We start from the raw sequence: 25227 nt of genomic DNA on the forward strand, positions 1-25227 counted from the left end.
AACTTGCTATTTTTAGTGAGTTTCACTAAATTGTGGCCATTTGTAGTCATGCTCTAGTTCCTGTAAACATTGTTGTGGATTGTAATAGAGTTTAATAATAATAGTTGTCGACAGTTCAGTGATAGACTTTAGGACAGCCACAATATACATGGTATATTAAGTCTGAGATAGTGGTCAATGGTTTAGTTATTTAAAGCCACAATATACATGGTATATTAAGTCTCCAAGATAGTTGTCAACTGTTCAATGATCTAAAGCCACAATATACATGGTATATTAAGTCTCCGAGATAGTTGTCAACGGTTCAATGATCTAAAGCCACAATATACATGGTATATTAAGTCTCCGAGATAGTTGTCAACAGTTCAATGATCTAAAGCCACAATTTTCATGGTATATTAAGTCTCTGAGATAGTTGTCAACAGTTCAATGATCTAAAGCCACAATTTACATGGTATATTAAGTCTCCGAGATAGTTGTCAACAGTTCAATGATCTAAAGCCACAATTTACATGGTATATTAAGTCTCCGAGATAGTTGTCAACAGTTCAATGATCTAAAGCCACAATTTACATGGTATATTAAGTCTCCGAGATAGTTGTCAACAGTTCAATGATCTAAAGCCACAATTTACATGGTATATTAAGTCTCCGAGATAGTTGTCAACAGTTCAATGATCAAAAGCCACAATTTGCATGGTATATTAAGTCTCTGAGATAGTTGTCAACAGTTCAATGATCTAAAGCCACAATTTACATGGTATATTAAGTCTCCGAAATAGTTGTCAACTGTTCAATGATCTAAAGCCACAATTTACATGGTATATTAAGTCTCCGAGATAGTTGTCAACTGTTCAATGATCTAAAGCCACAATTTACATGGTATATTAAGTCTCCTAGATAGTTGTCAACGGTTCAATGATCTAAAGCCACAATTTACATGGTATATTAAGTCTCCGAGATAGTTGTCAACAGTTCAATGATCTAAAGCCACAATTTACATGGTATATTAAGTCTCCGAGATAGTGGTCAATGGTTTAGTGATTTAAAGCCACAATATACATGGTATATTAAGTCTTCGAGATAGTTGTCAACAGTTCAATGATCTAAAGCCACAATTTACATGTTATATTTGACTTTTTTGACACATGGATATAAACTCTAGTAGTAGATGGATACCATTCACTTGTATGGATGATATGTTCTGATGACAAAAGGTGAGGGAATACATTTTTTTTTATTTGGTTCAATTAATGGCAGAGTTCTAAGGATCCTGTTATAAAAACTGCAAACATTAATTGGTAGCTGTCAAAGCTTTTAACACTGGCCATGGAGTCTGCTGTAAATAATTGTTTGATTCAGGCTTCAAATACTTGTAGCTAGGTGAAAACTTTGCCATAAAGTATCCTTTCTTTAAAGAATTGATTTGTCTTCAGGCTAAACAGGTTATTATGGATAACAAATTGATTGATTGTTGTTTGCTTAACATTCAGTGATAGTTCATTAAATGGAAGTACTCTGTATGTTCCGTTGGTTCGATTTGTAGTGCACTTAATTTCTTTTTCTATACCAGTATATTCCTGGTGCATTGGACTTTTACCCCAGTTTGACTTCTTTAGAAGGGATGAGGATATTTATTAGATGTATAAAAATGGTTTTAAACAAATGGAAAATGGTATTTTCCGCAATGATTTAGTAGTTTTAACTCGGGTGCATTTTTGTTAAAGGTACCATGGCTGGAAAAGGAGAAATATTTAACAATTGTCACTTGTATAGGAGTAGCCTTTGCAGAACCAAGTGCACATTTATATGAACATTACAAAAGGAAGGTCTTAACAAAGTAATGTGCACCTCTATATAACTGTCAACTGCTCAGATGTAAATGGAACTTCCACAAAAAACTAAAAAAAAAGTCGTCTGTAATCAAAGCCTATTTGTCTTCATTGTTTGTGTCGTTGGGTTACTGTCTCGATGACAGGACTCCCATCTCTTTACTCTTATGTGTTTCCTTGGTGTAATATTAGATGTTTGTATTCACATTGCATCCATTATAGAAATAAGGAGATGTAGTACAATTGCGGTTTTTGTCTCGCCTTTACAGAGTCAAAAAGTGAGACATAGGTATGCTGTTTTTGGCGGCGTCAACAATGTATTAGTTTGTGATTAGGTCTAGTTTATGGTAAACCACTAGTGGCAGGTCAATGATATTTGGTATGCAGTTGTATTAGCATTGGCACATTTCAATTCCATGTAGATTATTTGGCCCTGCCCCCACAGTCGTGGTCTAATGACTTTGAAACTTTTGCTTAGTTTACATGTATTAGTTTGTGATTAGATCAGTTTAAGATGAACCGCTAATGGTTAAGTCAATGATATTTGGTATGCAAGTTTATTGGCATTTGCAAGTCTCTTTTCTATGGAGATTATATAGCCCCACCCCCTCATCATGGTTCATTGACTTTGAAACATTTACATAGTTTAAAAGTTAATGTTTGTGTTTAGGTTTGTTTAAAGGGAACGACTTCTGATAAGTCAATGATATTTGGTATGCAGTTGTATTAGCATTGGCACATCTCATTTCCATGGAGATTGTTTAGCCATGTACCTTCAGTCATGATTCATTGACTTGAATATTTGCATAACTTACATGTTAAAGTATTGCTAATTGAATTGTTTTATCAAAATTGCAAAAAGGCGAGACATATTTCTGTGTTAACAATTTATTATGATTTGGCTTACGTTATTAGATAACGAAATGTAACTACGATGCTGTTCTGCCAAACAATATGGCTAGCAGATGTAACTTGTTTTACTTTTAGAGCCTGAAGAAAATACACAAAAAAAATCTACTTAATCATCATTGTCCATTCTTGAATGTTTTACCTTCTCGCTGTACAACTACTGATCGATTTTGATGGGGTTCTATTGGAAATGTTTTTACAAAATATATTCAGGAATAATATGATTTTAAGCAAGTTACAAGGAAGTCAAAATGGGCTTTATATAATGAATGCTGTTGAGGCATCAACATTTTGAATTACAGACAAAATATTTTAATCCCATACGTGCATCAAAATTGGTTTGATAATTATCCATGGAGAGAAAAAGTTCCTTAGAGACGGAATAAAACCCTATTGAATTTTGGTCAGTTGGTCAAATGTCAAATGTTACATCATTGCCTATAAGTAGACTGAAATTTTCGAAAAAAATTACTGTCCCACTAGGATCATTAAGTTGCTTTGTAGGACTCTTACAACCCTTCCTTCTTTCAAGAGGATATCTTTGTAACCATAAACAAGATTTTTTGGGGTTGTAGACCTTTTAAGTAGCAAAAAGTGATACCTATAACTTTGTCCATGCAATAACTTGAAAATGCATGGACGAAATTTTTAAAATTTAAATATGTTGATTCCTGTGACTAAAAGAAGGTCAAGTTTGAATTTCACGATTTTAGCCTTTATTGTTGATTAGTTACAGACCTTTAAGTAGCATAAAGTGATACTTGAGCGTTGTCCATGCAATAACTTGAAAAGGCTTAGATGAAAATCTTGTGATATTTTAAGGAAACAAGACAACAACCATTTGAAAGAGGGTTATTGAAGTGACCACAGGATTGTATGGTTTCATATTAGATAAGGTTATAATCTCATAAACATATTTCTTTCATTATTGACTTCATGATTTCTGACTACCCAACCCTGCTGAACAAATGTGTGTGTACCTGCATACTCTCTTAAATTCCAATATTATGTCAATTATGATAAATAGGTCAAGATTGATTTTGGCCTTTGGTCCTTTTTGGGGGTCCAGATTTGCAAATATCATTTTCATGCAGAAAAATCGTGGTTTGCTGTCAATCTGACAGACTCTTGTCCCAAGGTATGGTGAAGAAATCACTTTTGGGTGACAAAAGACTTGAATTTGAGGTCATTTGGTCAAAGGTAAATGGCATACTAGCAATTCTATCCTAATAATATTGGAGCCACATTTTGTTTTTCATAAAATCTAAATCGTAGGCAAAAAGCTAACTTGAATACTGTGGATTAATTTATTTTGATGTGTACCAATTTTCTTGGTCTGCATACAAGCCTATAGAAAATTTGTACTTTCTTGAACATTTATATTCATGCTTCGCCTATACCCACAAAATCCACTAAAATTGGTATCCCACGAATAATAATGAATCTACTGTAGTGCAAGACCAAATTGGAAGATCACAGTTTCTCTAAATAGACTAAAATCAAGTTTGGTTTCACCAGAACTTGTACGCAATAAAAAAAAATCTTTTATTATTATTTGGTGGATAATAAGCCTTGGGGATAAAGGACCCCTGTTCATGTTGTAGTTACTTGGTTAAAGATCAAGGTTACAAAAGCAATTGATAGACTGAAATTTAGGCACATTTTTGTTCTTCTATCATTTCAAATGAATTATCTGCAGACTTGATAGTCTTCTTAACCAGAACCACAAACCGTACTTGACAAATAACAGTGGTTTTTACTACAAATCCCTATAGACAGAAACTCAGCATATATATCCTTGGTGCTTCTGTCTATCATAGCAAATGTAATGAAAATGGGTGAATAAAATAGGAGCCTGTCTCAGTGTCATTCACATTTTCTTTGAGCTTCAAGAAAACTGAAAAGGAGTATCATTGATTTTTGCCTTGATCATCCATTACAATGAAACTTGAAAAGGATCTAGAATGAAATAATACAGAATTTGTCAGATCAATTTACATGAAGTTGATAAAGGAAAAAATTGTTAGCCAATCAGTGTTAAAAGAACAAATCTTCTTCAGCATATTGCAGAAGTACTGCACTGCATATCTAGGTTTAATTATTATAAAAATAAGCAGGAAGATTTTTCGATATTGTCCTCACTTTTTTCATATGATTTGGTTATTACAATATTACAGGGTATATGGATGGAACCAATGATTTAGCAATTTGCCATGTCTATATTTAGAATTGTATATTTTACAGGTCTTTAAATCTGATGTTGATCAGGAAAAAATGACAGTAAGTATAAAATATTGTAAACTCAAACGAAAATACAATACCTATCAAATAACTCTCACATAGGAGAAGGCACTTGCAGAGACAAGTGCACATTTTATTATTCATATTTGTATAATATGGAAAGTGCGTCTAAATTAACTAAAAGTTAGAAGCTGGTACAGGTTGCCACATACTGGTGGTCAAGAAATCTGAAAATTAATAATATAAATTATATTATTATTTATTTGGTAAAATGTTTAATACTGTACACTTTGACTGCAATGGCTCGAATGACTCTAAACTGCCGAAGTGCACTCGTGCATTAAACTCAATACCCCAATGGAACCAACCTTACTATAAATAACCAAACACATGTTAACTATGAACAAACAATATTTTACATGTTTGTAATTTTTGTACAACTTTGATAAATTTATTGTCATTTCTTACTGAATTAGTGATGTTCAGCAGACGACATTCAATCTTGACTTTTCTACACCATGTACAAACTTGTTTCATCATAGGCTGAACAGTACAGCTTTCAAAAATACTTCAATATGTTTATAGCCTTTATGAGAAAAATACAAGATAGGCTTCAACGGAAGGATGAGGGTATTACTTTTTGTTTTTTTCTAGTGTCTAGAATGATGCAATTGACAAACACTGATTTCTGTTTACGATAAAATTACTGTAATAACCATGATTAATACAAGAATAAGAATTATTACTATTGGATAAGCACTAAACTTTGTTTTGATTCAACAGATGTGGACCCCTCCCACCCCACCACATGATGATAATGACATCTATATTGACCAATCAATGTGCTTCCTGTATGAGCACAGTACCATGCCAGAGACACAGTTACCACCCATCTACATCAAGAAAGAACACAAGAAACCCAAGATTGAATCCATCACAAGTAAGTCGTGTATAATGATGTAGTAAGTTGTGTATAATGATGAAGTAAGTCATGTATAATGATGAAGTAAGTCGTGTATAATGACAAAAAATGGAACCTTTATCAACATTATTTCCGCAAATTTATAAAGCTTCATAAACAATCCTGTGACAAGAAATTAATTGTTAGTCCCCTACCGACGAAGTCTAAGGGGACTTTAGGTTTGCCCTCTGTCCATCTGTCTGTCCATCCGTCAGTCCGGCAAATTAGTTTTCCACACTTTTTTCCTTCATGCTTGAAGATATTGATTTGATATTTGGTGTATTGTTTTATCATGACAAATTAATTACAGATCAACTCCGAATTTTGTTCCGGTCTGATGATTTTGTGCAGAGTTGTGGTCCGTGTTCTTATTGCAAATAATGTTACGGATATTCCTTCAAATGTAAATATGTCAAAAGCTATTTGAAATTACAGTATTAAAGTATTACATGCTAGGAAAAGTTGAAGTGAATTTCAAAATGTTTAAAATGGTAATCTGATGTTATTCTATTGTATACTTAGACTCTATAAGAATCTTCATTATTAGCAGTGAACAGGCAAAATTACAGGCCACTGGAACATTTTGAGTGTCATCCCAAGACAAATTCCACCATTCAATTAGTTTTTTCCTAGCAAATTTCAAATACAGTCAACATAAAAAAAAAAATTAATAAATTAAGATCTCTTCAGAAATTATTTTTTTCTTGACATCCCAATAGCAAAATCGGAGGAAGACATAAAAACTTGACATTTTAATTGAATTTTGGCACATTCATTATCAAAATATAATCAACAGGTTCTTTTAATAACGACAAAGATTTTCAGAAAACTTTTAGATCACCAAAAGATACAAATGTAAACTTGCTAGTGAATAACAAGATTTCTTCCCGTGCTAATAATTGCCAAGCAAAGCAGAGAGGTTCTGTACCTTATGATGGAAAAATGCAACATTCTTATATACTTTATTTAAATATAAAATATGATAAACTGGCAAACAAAAACAAATACACTGCAACATGAAGACTGAAATTTATATCTATATTGAGTTGTTTAATGATTTGATTTGATTTTGTTTGTGTTTTAACGCCACTTTTAAGCACCGCTTTTGAGATATTTTGTGGCGGCCAGTTTTTATTGGTGGAGGAAGCTGGAGTGCCCGAAGAAAACCACCTACTTCAATAGGAAAACTGACAATCCTAGTCAATTAAGATTGGAGTTGAGTGCACCCGCACGAGAGTTGTTTAATGACATCAAATAGCTACTAATGTAAAGTTTATTTCTTGTAGCGAGAAAACAGAAACAAAGAAAAGAAGAACAACCAAGAGTTCCACGGTCATTGTTTGATAGACCTACATCTGCTCTTCTCAAGTTACGTAGGGAGGCCAAACTAAAACAAGGCTTACTGAAACCATTCCGTCCAGTTCCACAGATGATTAACAAACCCCCAGATCCTACACCTGATCATCCAGAGTGGCTGATACACGAGGACTGGGCATTGCTACAGGTAAAATAACTAACTGCCAAACAATACATTTTGATGTAAAGACTATACTTGTATGCATGAGTGTTATTCAGATTTTTTCTCATTTTGTTAAATGATGCCAAAAAATCGTAATATTGAAGGTGTATATACGTAAATCATTTCATTAAATCTATAGCAATAGTTTTTGAATATTTAAAAAAAAATATTATGACTGGAAATATAAATAGTTTTATCTTATATGAAACTTATTGATGGAGATGATTCTTTTTTTAAGACTTTCTATATATATCATGTTAAAAAAAACTATTGTGAATGCATCAAAACTTTTGAAAGAATTGAGCATCACAGGAATAAGCTAATTTGAGAAAAATAAGTCCAGTAAAAAGATTTACAGGAAAACCGCCTTCTCTGTACATTTAAATGGTAACGGAACATAATCTACTTAAGAAATAATTCATGGGGGCTTGAATATATCGTGATTTTACCAAGGGTTGGCCCTTTATGACAAATATTTTACCCTGAGCGATAGCGAGGGGTAAAATATCGGCATAAAGGGACAACCCGTGGTAAAAGCACGATATATTCAAGCCCCCATGAATTATTTCGATTCTAATAGGACAAATACGGCAATTGTTTTGGATCGAAGCGCTCTAGATGAAGGCATTATTTGCCGTTCCCATAAATAAACGCACTATTAAATTAACGTAAAAGACCGGAGCAAACTGAATAAATGACATGCTTAAACTATTTACAATAACATATTTAGATAGGTTTGGATGAATCTAAATGATAATTGTACTTATATGTCTTATATGTATACAAAAATGGCTTATATAACACATTTTTGCATCGTTTGTTTACGTTTCCTTCTTGTGATGATTTTCGGTTTCAAAAGCGTGTATTTTCCTGTAAAATGCTTATATTCTTACTTCATCGTTCTATGACGTCGGGTAGCTCATTCATAAAAAAACATATGACGCGGGAGTACGATTGGAACAGCCCAAACAATATATTCATATTTTACCACGGGTGTGTACTCAAAGCGTTTGAAGAACGTCATGTTAGAATGTCAAATACTTATTGAAATATGTATTTTGTAGGCTGTGCAGACGATATTTGATGTGCCCTTGAATCTAATGGTTGTTTCCCCTGCTCACTTACCAAACTGGGACCTAGTGGCAGATATTGTTAATAGTTGTAGTCGAGTGTATCGTTCAGCCAAGCAGTGTAAAAACAGATATGAAAATGTTATCATACCGAGAGAGGAAGGAAGAATACTGTATGATATCAACCCTAAAAAACAGAGCAAGAAAACAAAAGGAATTTATAAGGTTAGAAATAATTCAGTATGTATACATGTTTACAAGTTAACATTTTAACAAGTGTTCAAATAGAATTACTTATGTACTCTAAGATGAAAAGGGAAGCGATTTAATTGATTTATAGAACAATATGTACTATTCACTTTCAAATAAGAGTCATTTTACAGCACTGAAATGTATTTTCACTGAACTAGTACACATTTTGTTTAGATGCCAGCTGAATCCCGCCTCTGGGTGCGGGATTTTCTCGCTGTGCTGAAGACCCATTGCTCTTTGGTCGAGTTGTTGTCTCTTTGACACATTCCCCATTTCCATTCTCAATTTTATTGTGTTACATTTTGTAATGCAGTCCTTGATGAATATGTTTTATATATTTTACTCTGTATTCTTTCTTGTTTAAAATCTTGTGTGCAATTTAAGCAGTTAAAAGTGATGATTGATGTTTACATCAAAACTTAAACAGACGTTAACTAATTTTCTTGAAAGTGATCCGTTCGGGTTTGTATGTTATCTTGAGGTATTAAAATAAGCATTAAACGTGATATTATATAAATAATACATAGCTGAGAGGTTGATAAGGCAGATTGTTACCCCGAGAAAACTTTGTCAACTGAGGCGAAGTTGAAAGCTTTTAAAAAACAGTGTGTCGAAAATCTAATAAGTCTTCAACTGCAATCATTGTGGTAGTACCTTTGAAACAGTTCTTGTCTAAATAAACATATACCATTTGCAAAAAATAAGTTTACTCTTTTAATTATTTTTCAGACAAAGAACAACCGACCAATGAGAACAAGTCAGTTATTTGTTCAAGATAACCAGAATGCCATAAGTATGTTATACAGTCTGAGGTTTGACGGGGTCAAAGGTATAGCGACTAAACGTCCACCTCCACTCAAACAGACTCTGGTTAATCCTACATTGAAGAATCCAAAACATGCATCTGTACTGTCTGAGAATGAAATCAACTATGAGCAACCACTCACACCAATGCAGGTAGCTGAGATCAGAGCTCAGAGAATCCAGAGGGAAAAGAAACAGAATCAAGCTGCCGCTGTAAGATTTTATCATTTAATGTAAAGTTTTTACCAGTATTTGTATTCATTTTTACTGTACATTTAAGGGATAAGTAGAGCTGCCACTGTCAGTTAAGGATTCGAAGGTCGCACATAGTTTCACTGGCTTTGCGTAGATATTTGCGATCGTCAAATCCAAATTGCAATTTAAATTGCATTAGAATCTCTTTTCATCACCTTCAAAGGTAATAATATGTGAAACTATTGAAGAGTAATACCAATAAAATAGAAATGATATTTCCAGTTTATTGAGATATAACTGAAATGAGAAATTTATTTCTTGGTTTTCAGGGCATTTCTTATATTTAGATGTCCAATTATCAATTTGATGATGTGTTCAATGAAATGAAATCAATGTGTTTCCTCTATATCATAGATTTCATTAGGACTGTTCAAAAATAACATATATGGGAACCAGAGAAGGCACTTTGAAATCTCAATTATTAGTTTATTCATCTGTAATTGTGCATTATTTTGTCTTTATTTGAATATTAAAAAAGTTTGTTTTCTGGTCTGTGCATCCATTCGTCCGTCTGTCCCGCTTCAGGTTAAAGTTTTTGGTCAAGGTAGTTTTTGCTGAAGTTGGAAGTCCAATCAACTTGAAACTTAGTACACATGTTCCCTATGATATGATCTTTCTAATTTGATTGCCAAATTAGTTTTTTTTACCCCAATTTCACGGTCCACTGAACATAGAAAATGATAGTGCTAGTGGGGCATCTGTGTACTATGGACACATTCTTATTTTTATGCCCCACCTAGGGGCATTATGTTTTTCGGTCTGTGTGTCTGTTCGTTCTTAAGTCTGTCTGTCCCGCTTCAGGTTAAAGTTTTTGATCAAGGTAGTTATTGATGAAGTTGAAGTCAAATCAACTTGAAACGTAGTACACATGTTCCCTATGATATGATTTTTCTAATTTTAACGCCAAATTAGTTTTTTGACCCCGATTTCACAGTCCACTGAACATAGAAAATGATAGTGCAAGTGGGGCATCCGTGTACTATGGATACATTCTTGTTTTTATGCCCCACCTAGGGTCATTATGTTTTTCGGTCTGTGTGTCTGTTTGTTCGTCCGTTCGTCTGTCCTGCTTCAGGTTAAAGTTTTTGGTCAAGGTAGTTATTGATGAAGTTGAAGTCCTATCAACTTGAAATTTAGTACACATGTTCCCTATGATATGATCTTTCTAATTTTAATGCCAAATTAGAGTTTTGACCTCAATTTCACGGTCCACTGAACATAGAAAATGATAGTGCGGTTGGGGCATCCATGTACTATGGAGACATTCTTGTTAAATATGTTAAGTAACAAACATAAATATAAATGAGATACATGCTAATACAGGAACACAACTATATATAAGGAACAAAATTACTGCAGTTCTTTAAAAAGTACAATTGCATATGGTTATCAAGTTGACAACAAAATAGCTTCGCTTGCTTTTAGAATTTTATTGTCTACGAAAGGAAAATATGATTTATTTAAGTTTAACAGAATCCTTATTACTCCTTTCCTAATAGGCTGCTTCTGCCGAACAACAGCTTCAGAAATCTCAAGCACAAACTACCCAGTCTACCCCTACAGCACCTTCCCAGCAAGCTGGAACCACTGCTGTGGTGGTGGCACAAAGTATAGCTGGCACAGTCGCAGGTCAACAACAGATCTACACTACTGTCACAACAGCTGGTCTCGTAAGTCATCAAGCTTGCTTCTAGTGATGTTCAATCTGTAGTGATTTCAAACAGATAATCTGTTATAATTGGTTAAATGTGTTAACATGAAAGAAAAGTAAAGCATGATCACTGAATAAAAAGTGCAAGTCAATGAGAAAAAAATGTTACGAGATTCATGTTATAAATCCAGGATATGTGAAATTTGTAAATGAATTGAGATCTTGTAATAGAATTATCATATCATGTTAAGTCAAGTTGTCATTTAAAGTCACATTTTTCTGCACCTGCTTCAACCAAACCATAAATAATGGCTTACTAAACTAAACTTCATTATCTTTTTGTATAATCAAATAAACTTGTATTAATTTTATATGTATCCCCCTTTTATTGTTCATTGAAAGAGTGTAGTCATAAAGATAAACCAATGATATATCTGTGAAATATATAGTTTCTTTCCTTTGTAAGTTGAGTTTTGTGTTTACAGCAGACGGCCACATTAGCCAAGACAGCAGTAGGACAGGCAGTGACAGCCTTACCCCGGGCTGCCAGTAATATTGTAGTTAATACACCCCCAGGAGTAGCTTCTAACTTTGCTGCTATCAATAGAAGGATGAGTCAGGCCAATGCAGGACAGCCTGCTACAGTGGTAAGAATAACTCCAGAATTTCCATTGTTCAAAATATTTTTAAGAAGGCAAATGGTAAAATAATTACTTTGCCAAGGTAGAAACATTGTTAGATTATATTTTCATGGAGACAAAACACAAAGATTTAAAGAACATGCAAAATTTGAGTTGATCTGGTTGAAAGTACTGATAGTTCCACAAATATATGAATTCTTAGATCAAATTTTTTTTCCAAACCACATAATAAATTAAATTAAGAAATATATACACGAGTGAACCAACACCTAACGGTACAAGATGGTAGAGTAATCAGGATGGATACCGATGTATGCTGCGGTTGTCTTAAAACCTCGGGAAAATAAAACTATAAAAAGACAACATCCTGGATTAGTGGCTAAACGTGTAGACCAGAATAAAGCATTTCCTTGCTGTAATCCAGGATGATGTTGTCTTTTTATAGTACAAAATTAAGAAATGTTTAAAAAAAGAAGGGCATGTAGTTGTATAACTGTTTTAAAGCAGTTTCTAAAAATCCCCACAAGTAAATTTATTAACTCAAAATATTGCCACATTGATTTAAAATAGTATGAATGATAAGATAATTGACATATTTTAGGCCGTATCAAATATGTTAACATCAGCCATAAGAGCTCAGCGGCCAGCAGCTCCTCAAACCATACAGGAAATAACCTCTGTAAGTCAGGGCGCCACAGGGCAGATAGCTCAAATAACTACAGCTAGAACACAAGTCTCTACAGTAACCACATTGACACCAGCTCAGTTAGCAGTGGCTGCAGCAGCCCAACAACGAATACCTGGTATCACAACTATTGCTGGAAGTAAGACATACAAATTACTTATATTTTACATACTACTGTGGATTCATTATTAATCATGGGATACCAAATTTCGTGAACAATGAATTTGAATGTTCAGCGGAAGGACAAATTTTTTACAGCCTTGTATGCAGACTTTTGCCAAACCATGAAATTACATATCCATGAAAGTACATTTTTTCCTCAATCCACGATAAAAATCCGCAGTAGATGGAAATCTGTTTTTTATTGATGTGTAATTTTGTTTGATTTCTAATTATACGATAGCAAAAAAATTTTGTGGTCGTATATTGGTATGACGTTGGCGTCACGTCATCGTCGTCGTCGTCCGAAGACACATTGGTTTTCGCACTCTAACTTTAGTTTAAGTGAATGGATCTTTTTGAAATTTTACCATAAGGTTAAATACCACAAAAGGAAGGTTGGGATTGATTTTGGGGGTTATGGTACCAACAGTTAAGGAATTAGGGGCCAAAAAGGGGCCAAAAATAAGCATTTTTGTAACTTCCAGACATAACTTGTGTGTTAGTGTATGGATCTCTCTGAAATTATACTACAAGTTTCCATACCACAAAGGGATGGTTAGGATTTTCTTTGGGGGGTTATGGCTCAAACCGTTTAGGAATTAGGGGCAAAAAAGGGGGAAAAACAAGGTTGTCCTGGTTAATGGACAAATACTTGAGTACAAAACATAATTTAAAGCAGTGTAAGGGAGATAAATCAAATACATCATTCAAATTATCTCCCTTACACTGCTTTTAAATTATGTATAAAGTAATGGTTAATGAACAATAAAGATAATTTAAAACAGTGTAAGGGAGGTAATCCAAATACAACGTTTTGGTTACTTCCCTTACACTGCTTTTAAATTATGTTTAAAGAAATGCATATTTATAAAGGAAGACCAGTAAAAATATCTGCAAATGTTGCATCATTTTTTTTTACAAAAAAATCCATATGAAAGATTTGACACTATATTCTTAATTCTATTATAAAATAGATTTAGTTAGCACTATGGTAAATTTAAATGGGTAATTATGGTTGCCAACTCCATTGGAAATTTGAATTGAGATTATGACCATATCTTGAGGGAAAGAATTTTTTGGGGGAAAAAAGGGGGGGGGGGATAAAAAGAAATTGTGGGGGGTCAATTTTTTCTCATTTCAGATTTCAGAAATTAAAAAGAATTATTCTTCAAATATTATTTTTTTTTCAAATTTCAAATATTGAAAAATTTCAAGAAGTAATCTTTAATTGCACAGTATGGCGCATAAGATTTGTAAAATCTTTGATCACATTTATTTATTTGTTATGCCGAATCTAACAGTGTATTTAGATTTTTAATTTTGGGTCCAGTTTTCAAAATGGTCTACATTAAGGTCCAAAGGGTCCAAAATTAAACTTTGTTTGATTTTAGCAAAAATTGAATATATGAGGTTCTTTGATATGCTGAATCTAAACATGTATTTAGATTTTTATACGACCGCAAAAAAATTTTGTGGTCGTATATTGGTATGACGTTGGCGTCGTCGTCGTCGTCGTCGTCCGAAGACACATTGGTTTTCGCACTCTAACTTTAGTTTAAGTGAATGGATCTTTTTGAAATTTTACCATAAGGTTAAATACCACAAAAGGAAGGTTGGGATTGATTTTGGGGGTTATGGTACCAACAGTTAAGGAATTAGGGGCCAAAAAGGGGCCAAAAATAAGCATTTTCTAGTTTCCAGACAATAACTGTGGAACGGTGTATGGATCTCTCTGAAATTATACTACAAGTTTCCATACCACAAAGGGATGGTTAGGATTTGCTTTGGGGGGTTATGGCTCAAACCGTTTAGGAATTAGGGGCAAAAAAGGGGGAAAAACAAGGTTGTCCTGGTTAATGGACAAATACTTTAGTACAAAACAGCAGTGTAAGGGAGATAAATCAAATACATCATTGAAATTATCTCCTTTACACTGCTTTTAAATTATGTATAAAGTAATGGTTAATGAACAATAAAGATAATTTAAAACAGTGTAAGGGAGGTAATCCAAATACAACGTTTTGGTTACTTCCCTTACACTGCTTTTAAATTATGTTTAAAGAAATGCATATTTATAAAGGAAGACCAGTAAAAATATCTGCAAATGTTGCATCATTTTTTTTTACAAAAAAATCCATATGAAAGATTTGACACTATATTTTTAATTCTATTATAAAATAGATTAAGTTAGCACTATGGTAAAAATAAATGGGTAATTATGGTTGCCAACTCCATTGGAAATTTGAATTGAGATTATGACCCTATCTTGAGGGAAAGAATTTTTTTGGGGAAAAAAGGGGGGGGGGGGGGATAAAAAGAAATTGTGGGAGGTCAATTTTTTCTCATTTCAGATTTCAGAAATTAAAAAGAATTATTCTTCAAATATTTTTTTTTTTCAAATTTCAAATATTGAAAAATTTCAAGAAGTCATCTTTAATTGCACAGTATGGCGCATTAGATTTGTAAAATCTTTGATCACATTTATTTATTTGTTATGCCGAATCTAACAGTGTATATAGATTTTTAATTTTGGGTCCAGTTTTCAAAATAGTCAGTTACTGTCTACATTAAGGTCCAAAGGGTCCAAAATTAAACTTTGTTTGATTTTAGCAAAAATTGAATATATGAGGTTCTTTGATATGCTGAATCTAAACATGTATTTAGATTTTTGATTTCTGGCCCAGTTTTCAAGTTGGTCCAAATTGGGGTCCAAAATTAAACTTTGTTTGATTTCAACAAAAATTGAATATATGGGGTTCTTTGATATGCTGAATCTAACCATGTATTTAGATTTTTTATTTGTGGACCCCATTATCAAATTGGTTCATATTGACGTCAAAAGGGTCCAAAAATAAACTTTGTTTGATTTCATCTAAAATTGAATTATTGGGGCTCTTTGATATTCCAAATCTAACTGTGTATTTAGATTTTTAATTTTGGGTCCTGTTTTTTAAATTGGTCTACATTAAGGTCCAAAGGGTCCAAAATTAAACTTAGTTTGATTTTAACAAAAATTGAATTCTTGGGGTTCTTTGATATGCTGAATCTAAACATGTGTTTAGATTTTTGATTATGGGCCCAGTTTTCAAGTTGGTCCAAGATAGGGTCCAGTATTTAAACTTTGATTGATTTCAACAAAAATTGAATATATGGGGTTCTTTGATATGCTGAATCTAAACATGTATTTAGATTTTTGATTATGGGCCCAGTTTTCAAGTTGGTCCAAATTGGGGTCCAAAATTAAACTTTGTTTGATTTCAACAAAAATTGAATATATGAGGTTCTTTGATATGCTGAATCTAACCATGTATTTAGATTTTTTATTTGTAGGCCCTGCTATCAAATTGGTTCATATTGAGATCAAAAGAGTCCAAAATTAAACTTTGTTTGATTTCATCAAAAATTGAATTATTGGGGTTCTTTGATATGCCAAATCTAACCGTGTTTTTAGATGTTTAATTTGGGTCCCGTTTTTTAAATTGGTCTTCATTGAGGTCCAAAGGGTCCAAAATTAAACTTAGTTTGATTTTAACAAAAATTGAATTCTTGGGGTTCTTTGATATGCTGAATCTAAACATGTGTTTAGATTTTTGATTATGGGCCCAGTTTTCAAGTTGGTCCAAGTTGGGGTCCAAAATTAAACTTTTTTTGATTTCAACAAAAATTGAATATATGGGGTTCTTTGATATGCTGAATCTAACCATGAATTTAGATTTTTTATTTGTGGGCCCCGCTATCAAATTGGTTTATATTGAGGTCAAAAGGGTCCAAAATTAAACTTTGTTTGATTTCATCAAAAATTGAATTATTGGGGTTCTTTGATATTCCAAATCTAACCGTGTATTAAGATTTTTAATTTTAAGTCCCGTTTTTTAAATTGGTCTACATTAAGGTCCAAAGGGTCCAAAATTAAACTTAGTTTGATTTTAGCAAAAATTGAATTCTTGGGGTTCTTTGATATGCTGAATCTAAACATGTGTTTAGATTTTTGATTATGGGCCCAGTTTTCAAGTTTGTACAAGTTGGGGTCCAAAATTAATCTTTGTTTGATTTTAACAAAAATTGAATATATGGGGTTCTTTGATATGCTGAATCTAACCATGTATTTTGATTTTGGACATTGGACCATAATAGGTAAATTAAAAAATTCAAGTTCTTAGACCACATTCTTTCTGTGTCAGAAACCTATGCTGTGTCAAATATTTAATAACAATCCAAATTCAGAGCTGTATCAAGCTTGAATGTGTGTCCATACTTGCCCCAACTGTTCAGGGTTCGACCTCTGCGGTCGTATCAAGCTGTGCCCCAGCGAAGCATTTTATTGATTTTTGGCCCAGTTTTCAAGTTGGTCCAAATTGGGGTCCAAAATTAAACTTTGTTTGATTTCCACAAAAATGAATATATGGGGTTCTTTGAAATGCTGAATCTAACCATGTATTTAGATTTTTTATTTGTGGACCCCGTTATCAAATTGGTTCATATTGAGGTCAAAAGGGTCCAAAATTAAACTTTGTTTGATTTCATCTAAAATTGAATTATTGGGGCTCTTTGATATTCCAAATCTAACCGTGTATTTAGATTTTTAATTTTGGGTCCTGTTTTTTAAATTGGTCTACATTAAGGTCCAAATGGTCCAAAACTAAACTTAGTTTGATTTTAACAAAAATTGAATTCTTGGGGTTCTTTGATATGCTGAATCTAAACATGTGTTTAGATTTTTGATTATGGGCCCAGTTTTCAAGTTGGTCCAAGATAGGGTCCAGTATTTAAACTTTGTTTGATTTCTACAAAAATTGAATATATGGGGTTCTTTGATGTGCTGAATCTAAACATGTATTTAGATTTTTGATTATGGGCCCAGTTTTCAAGTTGGTCCAAATTGGGGTCCAAATTAAACTTTGTTTGATTTCAACAAAAATTGAATATATGAGGTTCTTTGATATGCTGAATCTAACCATGTATTTAGATTTTTTATTTGTAGGCCCCACTATCAAATTGGTTCATATTGAGGTCAAAAGGGTCCAAAATTAAACTTTGTTTGATTTCATCAAAAATTGAATTATTGGGGTTCTTTGATATGCCAAATCTAACCGTGTTTTTAGATGTTTAATTTGGGTCCCGTTTTTTAAATTGGTCTTCATTGAGGTCCAAAGGGTCCAGAATTAAACTTTGTTTGATTTCATCATGTTCATCAAAAATTGAATTATTTGGGTTCTTTGATATTCTAAATCTAACCGTGTATTTAGATTTTTAATTTTAAGTCCCGTTTTTTAAATTGGTCTACATTAAGGTCCAAAGGGTCCAAAATTAAACTTAGTTTGATTTAAGCAAAAATTGAATTCTTGGGGTTCTTTGATATGCTGAATCTAAACATGTGTTTAGATTTTTGATTATGGGCCCAGTTTTCAAGTTTGTCCAAGTTGGGGTCCAAAATTAAACTTTGTTTGATTTTAACAAAAATTGAATATATGCTGAATCTAACCATGTATTTTGATTTTGGACATTGGACAATAATAGGTAAATTAAAAAAAATCAAGTTCTTAGACCACATTCTTTCTGTATCAGAAACCTATGCTGTGTCAAATATTTAATAACAATCCAAATTCAGAGCTGTATCAAGCTTGAATGTTGTGTCCATACTTGCCCCAACTGTTCAGGGTTCGACCTCTGCGGTCGTATCAAGCTGCGCCCCAGCGAAGCATTTTATTGCATTTGATATTATAAAGCTGAAGGATATTCTGTCAAATGAAGGTTTAAGTTAAATGTTTATTTGTTTAGTTCAACACTTTATTTTCACATTTTGTGTTGTTTCACATTTTGTTAAATGGGTCCTTTTATAGCTTTGAAATAGTATATGGTAAGTGCTTTGTTCAGTTTTGAAGTCTGTACTGTAGCCTGTAGTTGTTCACATTTTTCTCCTTTGGTCCTTTTAGTATTGTTGTCACATTGGCAACCATACTACATCTCCTTATTTTTATATAAGAACTGTTCCAGAATTAAATTATTCAGTGGGATAGGAGGCACTTTCTTAAGACTTAGACTACCCATAAAATAAACATTCAATTTATTTGAGTGCCTCTCATATTTTTGGTACCGCCCTAACTTAAAAATATAAGGTAACCCAGTAATTTATAATTATTAATTTGATAATATACTTTGTAGACACTGTAGTACAACAACAACTGACAGTAGCAGCTGGTAAAACACTGACACCACAACAACAACTAATACAACAGAGACATCTGATTGGTCACCAGGCTATACAACAACAACAACAACTCAGGATGCAGAAACTTAATATTACAGTAAGTCATATCATTTCCTTACAAGTCACAAAATCTGTTAGATACATGTGTAAATTTACATTAACTAACATCAAGGACTATTAAAATGAAACAAAAGCTAAAAATTCTATCTTTTGGCATTATTGAAATGTATAGATTAACAAAATTTAACATACTTTGTGATAAGAAGATAAAGAAATAAAAAATATGTTGCATCAGAAACATCTTATCTATAATATCTCAAAATGTAAGAAACACCAGACATCATAGTATGATGCGAAAATAGCAAAATCTATGGCATCAGAAACTGTTCAGAAGAACAAATATCTGAGGAAACAAAATTACTGAAATACCAAAACTTAATATCTTCAGTCATAAGATACTAACATAAGAAATGATGAAACTGGACTCCCCATATAGAATCCACATCGATATACATATGTTTGGATCAATCCAGCATGTCTGCACAAATTAAGACTGTTAGCATTACTTCAATTTTATCACTGACATCATTTATCTCAGGGTGCAGACACCTTAAGATTTGTTATTTATAATATATTAACATAACTATAGGGCACAGATATGTTGCAGGGGTACAAGAGAAACAAAAAGTAACACTAGAGGACACAAAACTAAATATGAAGTCACAAATTTACACTGAAGTAACATCATATGAGAGATCACCAAACAACAAAATATATCATCAGAGATATTATTTAATGTACAAATAACAAAAAACTGTACTGATGCAACAAAAACTGAACATCAGAGAGAGCTATTAAAAATGTGCAGAGGTGACTATAAGGGTTACTAAAAAATGACAACATCCCGAATCCATAAAAGGCCAACACTTCATTTAACCAGGCAGAAATTACAACAAGGAAATGCAGCAGTGAATGATTTTTATTTCTCACGAAATTAAATTATCTCATGAAAGTATTTTCTTGCATTTCAGCAACAGCAATTACGCCAAATTCAACAGAGTGCAAGGCCAGGAATTCCTCAGAAAACAGTTATAGCTCAACAGCTTGTCACAAGTGTTGCTCAGGTATGACCAGAATTTCTGAAGGCTTTTATTTTATGACAAACAATTTCTGTGACTTGACTGTTAGTGTTGCTCTCCACCTACTTCAGTTCATTCAAAATTTTAACCTAATATTTTTTTTTATCAAACCAAACTGTTCAAACAGGTCAGAAATTTTAACAAACTGCTGTAGAAAACCACAGTCAAGTGATCAAAGTAAATTGTAATAAAATAAGAACTAATTCCTTCATTTATTAAATGATTATTCAAGATCTGTTCTTTTAGCAGTCATTCTGGTCGAGAGAAAAATAAGGATAAATTAAAAACCAATTGTTCAGAGAACAATTGATGGTCTTTCCACATTACATTTCTAAATAATTGATAAGAAGCTTCTTCTGGTTTTCTCAAAGTTACTATTGGCGTCCAATCAAAGATTTCTTCATACTGATTCAAAAAATATATGGTTTCTATTAAATGTTGGAGATGTTTTGCTACTTCCGGTTAAGAAAATGTCATTTCCGGTCTCATATGATAGCTTTCTTTGCACTGATTCCAAACATATATGGTTTTTGTCGAGCCTGCGACTTTTGTCCCAGAAAGCTCGACATAGGGATAGTGATCCGGCGGCGGCGTTAGCTAACTTCTTAAAAGCTTTATATTTTAGAATGTGGAAGATCTGGATGCTTCATACTTTGTATATGGATGCCTCATGTTACGAACTTTCCGTCAGTCACATGTCCAATATCCTTGACCTCATTTTCATGGTTCAGTGACTACTTGAAAAAAAAGTTAATATTTTTGTAATGTTAAATTCTCTCTTATTATAAGTAATAGGATAACTATATTTGGTATGTGCATACCTTGCAAGGTCCTCATGCCCGTCAGACAGTTTTCACTTGACCTCGACCTCATTTCATGGATCAGTGAACAAGGTTAAGTTTTGGTGGTCAAGTCCATATCTCAGATACTATACGCAATAGGTCTAGTATATTCGGTGTATGGAAGGACTGTAAGGTGTACATGTCCAACTGGCAGGTGTCATCTGACCTTGACCTCATTTTCATGGTTCAGTGGTTATAGTTAAGTTTTTATGTTTTGGTCTGTTTTTCTTATACTGTATGCAATAGGTCTACTATATTTGGTGTATGGAATGATTGTAAGGTGTACATGTCTAGCTGGCAGGTGTCATCTGACCTTGACCTCATTTTCATGGTTCAGTGGTCAAAGTTAAGTTTTTGAGTTTTAGTCTTTTTTTCTAATACTATATGCAATAGTTCCAACTATATTTGGTGTATGGAAATATTTTATGATCTATTTGTCAGTCACACAGGTTTTTTTTTTACCTTGACCTCATTTTCAAGGTTCATTGCTCAGTTTTTGTGTTTTGGTCTGTTTTTCTTAAACTATAAGCAATAGGTCAACTATATTTGTTGTATGGAAGAATTGTTAGCTGTACATGCCTGCCTAGCATGGTTCATCTGACTTTGACCTCATTTTCATGGTTCATTGGTCAATACTTAGTTTACTTGGTTAATGTTAAGTTTATGTGACAGTTGTAATAAAGCTTTATATTTAGGACTATCAACATAATATCAATGATTGGTAAAGAAGGCGAGACATTTCAGCGTGTGCACTCTTGTATGTACTTTTGCCTGAAAAATGGGAGATAATTTGCTACATCTGGTTAAGAAAATGTCATTTCCGGTTTCATAAGATAGCTTTATTTTCACTAATTCTAAGATATATGGTTTCCATATACTTTTCTTTCAATTAAGGTCATGTGTCACCCAAGCCTTTGCAAAAGACACTATGGCTTTATCATGTACCAGAATGAAGTAATATTAGATTTACCTTAAATTTTAACATTTTAGAGGCAATAACTCCAATAAGATATCATCTGATCATTTCGGACTGAATATACCATTTGTTTGTCTCAACCCAAACATTTAGCGTCAGTTCTTTTACATCTAGCTTTTATAGTATAAGATAGTATGCACACACAAGTAAAGGACAAAATTTAGAAAATGACCTTGACACCATTTTCTTTTTGGTGGACCAAGGACCTCAAATCAAGATACCCTAGGTCTATCACTTATGGTTTACCAGTTACAATTACATTTCACTGATTTTAAATACAGAAGGTATAGAACCACTAATTCAGGCCCGGTCGGAAAGAACATACAAGAAAGTAGTACATATTTAAAACAAAATAGTTCCTACGCATAGCTGTATCTTTGTCAATAGGTGTAATATTTGGGTAGTTTTGGTATCAAATGAAAGCTTAGAGACTTGGGATCACTGTAGAATCCTTGTTTAAAAGTTTCTTTTGAATAATAAAGAATTATGTAAAATTTTAATGGGAGGGCACATTTGCCCTGTTGTTCAGATCAGAAGTACCTGTTTTTGTACAATCAAACTTCCGGGAACCAGTACGCTCTAATATGCATTTAAAGGTATGTTGAATTTTTCAGCACAAGTCAGGATAAGGTATAGTTTTGACATGAAATAACTGCCACTTTGTTTGAACTTAATACAAAGTAGCCATTAATGCTTAAAATTGCATAATTTAACATAGAAAGCAATGGGGCTGTGAATTAGTGGTTTTATACCAGAAAGGGAAATAACTCTCATATGTAGTGGTCAAAATTATTCCTAGATCCTGAGGATATAACCACTTGTCTGCTACAAAGTAGATGATTGTGTCTTGGTAAGGGTACATATCTTTCTGCAGACTGTTACCTTATTGAATACCAAAAGAAACCTTATAAAATCTGGCTTATTTTGTTGGTCTGATAAAAAGTAGAACCCATAATTATATAACATTAACGTGTTCTCGTCCTTATAAGCATGTTATATATGCCAGTGAAAGGGGAACACCAATTCATCATCATCGGAGTTTTACTGGTTTTTTACATATTCTCATATTATGCTTGATAGGTTCCACGGATGAAGAGACAACTGACACAGGAAGAATTGAATCGTCTGAAACAACAACAGCAGCTAATCCAGAAATCACAGGGACAATTACAAGTAGGTCTCAAGAAAACACAGGGACAGTTACAAGTAGGTCTAAAAAAACACAGGGACAGTTATCAGTAGGTCTCAAGAAAACACAGGGACAGTTACAAGTAGGTCTCAAGAAAACACGGGGACAGTTACAAGTAGGTCTCAAGAAAACACAGGGACAGTTACAAGTAGGTCTCAAGAAAACACAGGGACACTTACAAGTAGGTCTCAAGAAAACACAGGGACAATTACAAGTAGGTCTCAAGAAAACACAGGGACAATTACAAGTAGGTCTCAAGAAAACACAGGGACAATTACAAGTAGGTCTCAACCACATCCATGTAGGAAGTCACAAACACAGGGACAATTAAAAGTAGGTCTCAACTATATCTATGTAGGAAGTCGCAAACACAGGGACAATTACAAGTAGGTCTCAACTACATCTATGTAGACAGTCGCAAACAAGGGGACAATTACAAGTAGGTCTCAACTATATGTAGGAAATCGCAAATTCATTATTTACTTCTCAAAAACTGCATTAATAAAAGTAGGTTATTGATCATATTTGTTGATCGTAAAAGTTTTATAATGTCTGTATAATTTGTTTACAACTTGTATAGACACCGAGCAATTTAGAGATTTACATGTGGAAAACACTATTAGAGACTATATTGACCTTGGATATTTTGTTGGATTAATGTCTCAATTATGTATGCTGTTTATTTTCTTTCATTCATACATAGTGATTTTCCCACCAAATTACGAAGCCATTAGGATTTTTATCTGAGCTAGATATTAACATACAGCAATATGACAAAAGAAATCTTCAGTGTTTAAAGCTTTGACAGACAATATTTGTCAAAGATGTATGCATTCAATTTATTATCACCTGATAAAAAAAACCAGATCTAGATATATAGATTCTACCACTGCATCGAGTGTAATATGATATTTATCCACTCGAGACAGTTAAATTTTCAAATTTAAAATGCGAGGCTCGCCGAGCATTTTAAATATTTAAAATTTAACTGTCGAGAGTGGATAAATATCGTATTACACGAGATTTGGTGGTGGAATCTGTTTCTCTAATGATTTTCAAACAATATGCAGGCAAACTTATTCCTTCTTTTTGAATGATCTGCAAAAAGATGTGTTCTTTCTATGTGACGTCATCAGGCATGGTCGTCTTTTTTCATGCCGTCACAATAGGAAATTCAGAGGAAAGCAAGAAAATTTGACGTCATAATCGGATTTTAACAAATGAAGAACTGAGATCAAACGAACCACACGTTGATTAAATTTTTTTTATACAATGGGTGCAGAAAGGGATAAATTGACGAAGAATTAGAGAAAAGAATTTACAATGTAACATTATCATTCATCCTTCAAGTTCATCTATGTTCATAGAATTTATTGTCTTTTTTAGTTGCCAGCTACACAGATAATAGCCCAGGGTCAGGTACAACAGGTTGGTCAGCCTGTTTCAGTGGCAGGGACTGCTGCCCATTTAGTGAAGACAGTATCCACACCAGTACCATTACAGTTGCCCACCAGTACAGCTGTCAGTATAAATGTTACTGTTCCTGCTCAAAAGACAAATATAGGTAAAATTTGTTAATTATTTTTATGGTTTGAAAGCTCTATGTAAAATAAGAAATGCATAAAAAAAGATAAGGCAGTCACCAAAAAAAATGGTTAAAGTAGGAGAAAAATTGGTTAAATGTTTACACAAACTTGTTTGAATTACATATCAATTTTTATGCATTAAGTGTTACCCTTGTCCGTCCCCAAAATTGGTTTCCATTCTCTTAACTTTAGTTTACCTCAACCAAATGTTATGAAACTTATACACAATGCTTATTACCAAAAAACACAGATCAAGTTTGAAATTGGGTGGCATCACTTTTACGTTCTTGAGTTATGCCCCTTTAT

The 25227-nt window shown here is 33.1% G+C and overlaps 1 protein-coding gene across 3 annotated transcripts in view; it reads left to right on the forward strand.

Moving 5' to 3' along the window:
- LOC127711755 (helicase domino-like) overlaps positions 1-25227 on the forward strand; it is a 110499-nt gene that overhangs the window by 80870 nt on the left and 4402 nt on the right. For 2 of the 3 annotated variants that reach the window (XM_052217866.1, XM_052217868.1), the window contains 12 exons: positions 4985-5020; positions 5765-5921; positions 7229-7446; positions 8526-8756; positions 9513-9800; positions 11342-11512; positions 11979-12140; positions 12736-12958; positions 19144-19286; positions 20221-20313; positions 23227-23319; positions 24722-24899. In XM_052217866.1, the coding sequence (XP_052073826.1) occupies positions 4985-5020; positions 5765-5921; positions 7229-7446; positions 8526-8756; positions 9513-9800; positions 11342-11512; positions 11979-12140; positions 12736-12958; positions 19144-19286; positions 20221-20313; positions 23227-23319; positions 24722-24899 (1993 nt within the window). The remainder of the gene's footprint in view (positions 1-4984; positions 5021-5764; positions 5922-7228; positions 7447-8525; positions 8757-9512; positions 9801-11341; positions 11513-11978; positions 12141-12735; positions 12959-19143; positions 19287-20220; positions 20314-23226; positions 23320-24721; positions 24900-25227) is intronic. The other variant, XM_052217867.1, reaches the window with a different exon arrangement.

The sequence above is a fragment of the Mytilus californianus genome, unplaced genomic scaffold, assembly GCF_021869535.1.
Source record: "Mytilus californianus isolate M0D057914Y unplaced genomic scaffold, xbMytCali1.0.p SCAF_8, whole genome shotgun sequence".
In the NCBI taxonomy this organism is placed as follows: Eukaryota; Metazoa; Mollusca; class Bivalvia; order Mytilida; family Mytilidae; genus Mytilus; species Mytilus californianus.